General features: G+C 36.7%; 1 protein-coding gene across 5 annotated transcripts in view; it reads left to right on the top strand.

The window, feature by feature from the left end:
• The window catches only part of LOC107704359 (apoptosis-resistant E3 ubiquitin protein ligase 1-like), an 82,994-nt gene that overhangs the window by 45,777 nt on the left and 27,603 nt on the right, over window positions 1–9,614 (top strand). For 2 of the 5 annotated variants that reach the window (XM_016507267.1, XM_016507268.1), the window contains exons 6-7: window positions 4,007–4,233; window positions 4,386–4,623. The exons of 2 other annotated variants lie outside the window; for them this stretch is intronic. In XM_016507267.1, coding sequence (XP_016362753.1) covers window positions 4,007–4,233; window positions 4,386–4,623 — 465 coding nt within the window. Of the gene's footprint in view, window positions 1–1,977; window positions 2,475–4,006; window positions 4,234–4,385; window positions 4,624–9,614 lie in introns of those variants that run through there. One more of the 5 variants, XM_016507271.1, reaches the window with a different exon arrangement.

Here is a 9,614-nt window from a genome sequence, read left to right as displayed (position 1 = left end):
GGTGTAACATTTCCGTCACACGCTTGAGGTATTCGGCCAATCATAACGCACTGGATAGCTGGCCAATCACAGCACACCTCGCTTTTCAGACCGATGAGCTTTGTAAAAGTCGATGCGTTTCAGAAAGGCAGGGCATAGAGGAGAAACAATAATGTACAGTATGTGGAAAATAATGTTCTTTTTAGCAACATCATATGACCCCTTTAATTTCATTTTATAGCTTTCAATTTTTTCAGATAATGACACCATTTCCTTTTTTGTAAACTCGATGTGAAGCATCAGATTCGTCGAACAATGATTAAGAATCTCACACCACTTTTTACAGAATTCAGAGTCATCTCGGCTGATCGATGGTACTTTTTGAATTCGCAATCCCTGTGGTATCCGACCATTTCTATAATATTTACTCAATGTTTGGGCATGTAGCTCAACAATGTTTGTTCCATTTGCTCAATCGTTTCCTTTGTAGAAATTGAAGACGTGAGTACTTGGGCTGGGAGCAGAATATTTTCCATGTCTCCCAAGGTGAATGTAAATGTAGAAGCTTTTTCGTTAGTCATTTTACTAATCTCTCTGAAAGACCTCTTGTTAGACGTTGGCAACAGGTGCTTAATTAGAATGCAGTTCCACAAAGCCGTTTTCACTGTGATCTTTTGCCACTTAATATTTTATTTTGGTGTGTCAAGTCTATTAAATTATTATGGTTTTATATAAAACCATGATCCGCACTCAACAGAAATCTCTAAAAACACGCGTATTTAAATGCTAGACAATTTCCATTTGTATACAACACAAACCTTCATTTTTGTTATGAATTCTAATATATATATATATATATATATATTGAGGAAATAAAAGTGACGTTACATGATGTGGCATTTTATAAGAAACTTGTATTTAACCCGACTGAGTCCTATAAAAAAAATTGATAACATTTTACAAATTGGATTTGATAGGAAATGGCTTAATGAACATGAATTAAAGTATTTAAAACATTTACCTAGGATTCTAGATTGAAATGCTTTATCAAACATTCATAAATCACTAGAAGATCCTCCAGTGTGACCAGTTGTCTCAGGAAATGGGTCATTGACAGAAACAATATCTACATTTCTAATTTGATTAAACCGATAGTGAGGAAATTACCATTCTATTTAAAAGATACCACAGATTTCTTGAATAAATTGAATCAAATTCCTTGTATAAACATAATAATAACAATCCGTTTTATTCATATATTAAGGTTTGGATGCGATATATTGATGATTGTTTTTTAATATGGTCAGGTTCTGAATGAGAATTAGATTTATTTGTGTCATTCATTAATTCGAAAATATCATCAATTAAATTCCCAATGGAAAATAAAAAATTTTTGGATGTTAAAGTAATTAAGAATGAAGAGTCATTACATACAACAGTATTTCGAAAACCAACGGATAAAAATACGATATTGGCTATAGATACTAGTGCACACACACAGTACTGAACACACACTAGTGGTCGACCGATTTTTAATGGCCGATACCGATATTGAGAAATCAATCTGCCTGATTGGCTGATATGAGGCCGATATAATACATGTAATGTAAATGAGAGACATGCAGAAAATGATGCATAAATATTTATTTAAAATACATTTAAATAAATACCTACATTTTAAAAAATTTTACATGGTTCCGTAACGTTTTCATTTTTTTAGTACCGACTTGGTACCGAAATACCGGGTCTTTTGACAACACTAAATTGAGGTAACAATTACTCTTTTGCTGAAACATCTACAAAAAAAATTATAAAACCTGAACAATTAAAATGTAAACAAGGTAACACTTAAATGAACAATGTTTAGTGCAGCGTTTCTAACATTCATAATTAATCAACAAATGAATATTCATAAATTAATGTCTAAAATAGTATGTGTAATTTATTGTATTTTATGTACAATTCATGAATATAGTGATAGTTGGTTAATAATAAAGATATATGTCTGTTCTGTTTCGTTTTGCTTATCTGTTTCATTGTAAAAAATAATACAAGCCTGAAGGTGTATAATTACATTCTTGGTTATCAGCAAGATTATCATTATCAGTTATTAGTTATTCAGCAGCATTAAAGTAAGACCAGAACATACGAAAAGGTATACTACACGCAATTTTACGCCAATCATGGGCAATCAAATACAGCGGATATTCCTGAATAAACATATAAAGGAATTCAAACGTATTATTATTACTTAACATAGAGTTCTCGTGTCGACCCAGCTTTTTATTCTGGAGTGCACCGGCTTTCGAGTCCACCAGAAAACGTACCTTGTTTAGACGTACCCGAGAACAACACGCATATCTGAGGAAGAGCCAGTCGTGGGATTTTTGATTGTTTGTGAGGTAAACACGGTTTCATTTTTGTTTGAATTCGTTTATATCACATCTGTCTCCCCCACCGGAGCTGCCGCTGGACTGCGGATCTGATGTATCACGGTACGTTTGAATAAGACTTTGTTTCACGCCGGAGTGTTATTGTATGTAGCACAATGTAGCGTCATGTATCACGGTACGTTTGAATAAGACTTTGCTTCATGCCGGAGTGTTATTGTATGTAGCACAATGTAGCGTCATGTTAGAAAGTGAATGACGATTGGTCATTTTACTGTCTGTCAGGTACTGAGTGGCTTGTCTTAAAGACGAAGCATAAATGCACGATATGGTGTCATAATCTGTTTTGAAAAACATCGCCACAGGGAAAGACTTATTGGCCAATGCCGATATTTAAAAATTCCAAATATCGGCCGACCACTAACACACACCGTGAACACACCCCCGGAGCAGTGGTCAGCAATAGTGCTGCGGCACCCGGGGAGCAGTTGGGGGTTCTGTGCCTTGCTCAATGTGTACATTCACGTCCCCCACCTACAATCCCTGCCAGACCTGAGACTCGAACCCACAACCTTTGGGTTACAAGTCCGACTCTCTAACCATTAGCCCACGACTGCCCCTGGTGATTAATGTAAAATAAGTGCGGATCATGTTTTTATATACTATATTATTGTATCCCTTCCTTTGAAACTGTTGGCCCTCCTGCATTTATCGGAGGCTATGAGAGTGAACTCCCACACTGCTGTAAAAACAAGATGCACAGTACAGCGCTTTCTGCTGAAGGCCAACTTCCACATTTCTATATTAGCATAATGCTTACCTCGTCACTTGACATTGTTTGCAAAAGCCAAACGAATCTCAGTTTCATTATATATCCTGTTTTTACACGTCGGAACGTTTGTTTTGGTCTGAGATAAAGTGCTCCTGTACAACTTCTAATGGTTGAAAAATCGTATACAGCACCTTAGTACTTTCTGTTAACTACAGGTTTAGTAGTACTCATCTCTGAAATATCAAATATTACTTGTTAACCGTCAATTGAAGTCATTTAATTGTTTATAGTACATTTCATATTCATTCACACACACACACACACACACACACACTATTTTGGAGCTTCACAACCCCTGGTCAATTTATTATTGTGCTATATGGAAAAAATGTATCCTTTTGTGTTTTGTGAAAAAATAAAACCATACCATTTTAGAGTAAATGATACAGATTTTTTTTTATGAATTTATACAATGTTCAGGACAGGTAGTTAAATACTTTTGATCTGATTACATTATTTCTTTTGTACTAACGTTTCTTTTTGTGTTATTGGTTTCATTTCTTGGATTGTCTAGGAAAATACCATTTTAAAATTTACGTGGTCACACTTTAGTTTTGGGACCAATTCTCACTTTGAGCTAACTTTGAACTATGGCTTTTGCCTCAGTAAACTCCTAATTTATTGTTTATTAATAGTTAGTAAGGTAGTTGTTAAGTTTAGGTATGGGATAGGATTAAGGGATCTAAAATATGGTCATGCAGAATAAGGCATTAATATGTACTTTAGTTAATAGTGAGAATTGTTCCCTAAGCGTCTTTTACGTTTATAAATTGTCAGTATTTTGAGACTCATATGCTCCCTTTAGGTGGAATAACTGTTTCCATCATCGCATTCGTCTTCACCATCAAATTTCTGTGTGAGCTTGCTGCTCGTGTGGTCAGCTTCTTACAGAATGATGACCCTGCCCGACATGGGGACCGCAGTATCTATGACTATGTGCGGGGTAATTATCTGGACCCACGCTCATGCAAGGTCTCCTGGGATTGGAAAGAGCCACAGGAAGTGGGTCAAACCATGAGTTTCCGAGTGCAGGTGATCAATCAGAAGTTTTTCTCAAAACGTTTTTTCAAGTTGTATAAAGTATACTGACTCTGTACTTGACTATACATTGGCACTTCATGCAGCTCAGTTAAAATGAATAAAGTTTTATGTATTTATTAGTTGTTTTGAAATCCCCCTCCCAGCTCTTTTACAAAAATGGCCAGCCTTTTCCTGCACACAGACCTGTGGGATTGAGGGTGAACATCACTCATATAGAGCTGGCTTTAGAAGTCCCTGTGACCCAGGAGGTCCTTCAGGAGCCCGAGTCTAATGTAGTCAAAGTGGCCTTCACTGTGCGTAAGGCTGGACGCTACGAGGTAGCTGTCAAACTCGGAGGCCTGAATGTGGCCTACAGCCCTTACTACAAGATATTCCAACCAGGTAAAATGCAAGTACAGATTCCTAATTCTCACTTTTCTAATGCTCTCTGTGTTTGGAATGAGGGACCTCGTATACAAGGTTTCATCCTAAGTGTCAGAATTATAAAACTCTAAGAATATAACCCATTTTACTTATATACAACCCACAACCTTCATATAATACTTGGTCTTTTTGAATAACAGTCTTCATTTTTTTTTATTTTCTATTTGTTTTGTTGCCTTAATTTTGTTGGTTTTTACATATCAAAAGGCTGCAGTTTTAACAGGGGTGCGTAGACTTATTATATTAACTGTATGTGCAAAAATATACTGCTCAGAAAATTAAGAGAACACTTAATCATCACAGTATAACACCAAGTCAGTTAAACTTCAGGGATATCAATCTGTCTAGCATAAGTGATTGTGAATCAGTTTTACCTGCTTTGGTGCAAATGAGAGTGACAACAATGAAAGTGAAAACAAGTGCTCTAGAGAGGCAAAAGCAAGACAGCCCCCAAAATATCAATGGTTTTGCAGGTAGGGTCACAGACTGTGGCCCTCTCCTTATCCTTCCTGACTGATTTGTCTCTAGTTTTGTGTTTTGCTACAGGTGTGCATGTTTCTGACCAAACTGTCAGAAACAGACTCCATGAGGGTGGCATGAGGGCCTGACGTCCTGTAGTGGGACCTGTGCTCACAGCCCAGCACTTTGCAGCTCGATTGGCATTTGGCAGAGAACACCAGAATTGCCAGGTCCACCAATGGTGCCGTTTTGGCTGTGATGTTCTGGGGAGAAATATCCTTGGAGAGTCACACAGACCTCCATGTGCTAGCCAACGGTGCCCTTACTGCTGTTAACTACCAGGATGAAATCTTCAGAGCTGTTGTCAGACCTTATGCTGGTGCAATGTGCCCTGGGTTCCTCCTGGTGCATGGCGAGTAGCACCCACAGACTGTCCAGTCAAGTCACCTTTATTTATACAGTGCTTTATACAATACAGATTTACAGCAGCTTTACTGTATTAAACAGTAAAATGTGTCAATAATGCAAGAGGACAATAGTAAACACTTCATTTTTCAGTTAAAGTCAGTTTATCGATTCAGTGATCGTCCAGCTCAGTTCAAATCAAATAGTGTCTGTGCAATCAAGTCGACAATATTGCCAGAAATTAAGTTTTCCTAACTAAGCAAGCCAAAGGTGACAGTGGCAAGGAACCAAAACTCCATCTGTGACAGAAAGAAAAAACCTTGGGAGAAACCAGGCTCAGTCGCGGGGCCAGTTCTCCTCTGGCCAGACCAGGCTGTAACATAAGTCAGAATTGTGCAGAGGACTCATCTGGTTCCCGTGGTCTTGTGCCGGTCCAGGTGCTCAGTGATGTCCTGATCTAGGTCTGGCCCCCAGGACATCGGCTGCCATCTCATCAGAACATGCCCAGACGTTGTCGGAAGTGCATACAGGCATGTGGGGGCCATACACACTACTGACTGACTTTGAGTTCTACGATGAAATTCATGCATGTTTGATCAGCCTGTGATTTTAATTGTTTACCTTTTCTGTGTGATTTTGAATCTAGCCCTCAATGGGTTAATGAGTTTAGTTTACATTGACCATTGTCATAATTTTGTTCTAAACGAATTATAAAATGTATAAAGGAAAGATTTTCATCTTGAATATTTCATTCATTGAGATCTAAAGTGTGATTTAAGTGTTCCCTAAATTTTTCTGAGCAGTGTATATATTACCGAAAGGTTATATTTGAGACTTCTTAGCTTAACAATTTGTGTGTTTTGGTCATGCTTGCATTGTTGCATTTTAACATCTAAGGAGTGTCTTGTTTGTTTGTTTTTGTTTGTTTGTTTGTTTTGCAACCATTTATCCCTGAAGACCAGCATCTATAAGATATGGCCATTATTGACCTTTTCATCTAGAGATTCTGTTGTTTCTTAGTGGTACATTTTTAAAATTCATTCCCAGTTCAGTTGATGAGGATTGCTCAAACGCATGCTTCTCACGAATTATGTAGGACGCTACATACAATTGCAATCAAAACTATTCAGCTCTCCAGAGACTGTAATAATTTACAAATGTAAGCTTGTAATGTAAGTAAAGTTGTAATGTAATGAAGATTCAGAGTTTAAAAATTGCATCTTTAACAGTTTAGTGGCAAAAGTGATAGTCAATATATAATGTAGTGTTTTTGAGTAGTACGGCAATGTCATAATTATTCAACACCTATTTAACACTGCTGTCACTTATTTAATACTTATTTAATATAATAAGTCACTTATTTAAGTGGTATTATACAAAATCGTTAAAAAACAATGAACTCAACTCAACTCAAACTTTATTTATAAAGCACTTTCAACACCACGACTGGAACCAAAGTGCTGTACAGAGAAAGATAAGGGGGGAAAAAAATAAGAATAATATAAAAACAAATGAAAAATAATAATAGTAAAATAAAACAACAAATATCATACACAGCTAAAAAACATTGTCAAAAGCTAGAGAAAACAAATGAGTTTTAAGCAAACTCTGAAAAACACCCAAAGTTGGAGAAGTTCTAATAGACAGAGGAAGGGCATTCCAGAGCCTAGGAGCTGCCACAGAGAAAGCACGATCCCCTCTACATTTTAGACGAGATCGCGGAACCATTAGGAGTAGTTGTTAATTTGAGCGCTAATTAAATCAGTAACATAGTCAGGTGATAGACCATGCACAGCCTTATAAACATACAGCAACGCTTTGAAATTAATTCTGTATCGTACAGGTAACCAATGCAGTTTGATTAACACAGGAGTAATATGCTCTCTCCCCTTTGTACTTGTTAAAAGTCTGGCAGCTGAGTTCTGGACAAGCTGCAAACGAGAGAGAGAGCTGATTCAAACCCAGATACAACACATTACAATAGTTCAAACGAGATGACACAAAAGCATGAACAACCTTCTCCATATCTTCAAAAGAGAGGATGGACTTCAGCTTAGATATTGACCTTAGATGGAAAAAGCTATTTTTAACAACAGCATTAATTTGTCGGTCAAATTTGAGCTCAGAGTCAAAGATGACACCAAGGTTTTTTACACAGGACAGTTTCTTCCCAGGAAACTGCCCCAGGCAGTCATAGATATCATTTACATAACCTTATTACCAAATAAAATCATCTCGGTCTTATCTTCATTCAATTGAAGAAAATTATTTGCCAACCAGCACTTAACCTCTGTCAGACATTGATGCAGAGACTGCAAAGCACATTTATGGTCCTGTTTCAATGGTAAGTAAATTTGTGAATCATCCGCATACAAGTGATAATGAATCCCAAATTTTTCAAAAATAAAACTCAATGGCAACATATACAGAGAAAATAAAATTGGTCCCAGAATAGAGCCCTGAGGAACCCCACAGACAAGAGGAGCAGTAGAAGAAGAGTAATCACCTAAACTGACTGAAAAAGTCCTATCCTTCAGATAAGAAGAGAACCATTTTAAGGCTAAGCCCTGAACACCAACATGATTCTTGAGACGAGCAATAAGCATATCGTGATCAACTGTATCGAATGCTGCAGTAAGATCTAACAAAATTAGAACAACACAACTCCCAGAGTCAACACCTCTTTAAGATATCATTGGAGACCCTCAAAAGAGCAGACTCTGTACTGTGGCCGGCTCTAAAACCAGACTGGAATCTATCTAAGATATTATTCCTCTTTAAAAAAACATTTAACTGCTCCAACACAATTTTTTCCAATATCTTAGATATAAAAGGCAGCTTCGAAATGGGGCGAAAATTACTCATGTTAAAGGGATCTAAACCATTTTTTTTAAAGGAGGGGCTGAATAACAGCATTCTTAAAACTAGCAGGAACAACACCAGATGACAGACTACTGTTTATTTTTTATAATTAAGCCTTTGGAAACACTGTAACAAAACTGAATTTGCTTGAGCTGTTACACATGCGTACATTTAGCTAGTGCATGTGCTAAAGTTGAGTAGCAAATATGGCCAAGTCATAAGAGCTCTCACAAAATCTGAAGCCATAGAGAACATACTGTCTTATTAAATGTGACCATGGACCACAAAACCAGTCATAAGGGTCAATTTTTTGAAATTGAGATTTATGCATCAACTGAAAGCTGAATAAATAGTTTATTAGGATAGGACTATATTTGGCTGAGATACAACTATTTGAAAATCTGGAATCTAAGGGTGCAAAAAAATCAAAATACTGAGAAAATCACCTTTAAAGTTGTCCAAATGAAGTTCTTAGCAATGCATATTACTAATCAAAAATGAAGGTTTGATATATTTACTTAATATCCTAATGATTTTTGGCATAAAAGAAAAATCGATAATTTTGACCCATACAATGTTTTTTTGGCTTTGCTAAAAATATACCCCAGCGACTTAAGACTGGTTTTGTGGTCCAGGGTCACAAATTAAAAAGTCTATGGCTACAAGAAAATCTCTGAAACAAAATTCCTCAAGACACAGCTGACAGCCATATTCATAAGTTTAAAATGTGTTGTACCAGAATAGCTTTGAGGGTGTTAAAGAAAAGGAACAAAATAAAATGTTTTTTTTTTGCTTTTCAGCCTGAAATGAAGACGGACACAGTTTGTGTTTTATCCAGCTGTATTTACTCCGTGTAAGTTATAATATCCAAGTGAAAGATATAACACCAATATGTCAGGGAAGAAAGAAAAAAACGGAATCACTGAGTTGGAAAAAGGATCACCCCCCTCCTAAAATGACAAGTCAAGTCAAGTCACCTTTATTTGTATAGCACTTTATACAATACTGATTGTATCAAAGCAGCTTTACAGTGTCAAACAGGGAAATAGAGTGTCAATAATGCAAGAGGACCATAACAGTAATTTTTCAGCTAGTCAGTTCATTGATGATTCAGTGATGTCATCATCCAGTTCAGCTCTCTTCCAATGGTGTCTGTGCAATCAGTCAAGTGTCCCCAACTAAGCAAGCCAAAGGCGACAGTGGCAAGGAACCAAAACTCCATC

Source organism: Sinocyclocheilus anshuiensis, unplaced genomic scaffold (genome assembly GCF_001515605.1).
Source record: "Sinocyclocheilus anshuiensis isolate Anshui unplaced genomic scaffold, SAMN03320099.WGS_v1.1 scaffold2264, whole genome shotgun sequence".
Lineage (NCBI taxonomy): Eukaryota > Metazoa > Chordata > Actinopteri > Cypriniformes > Cyprinidae > Sinocyclocheilus > Sinocyclocheilus anshuiensis.
The sequence above is the reverse complement of the archived record's forward strand: the minus strand, read 5'-3'. Positions and strand labels throughout refer to the sequence as shown.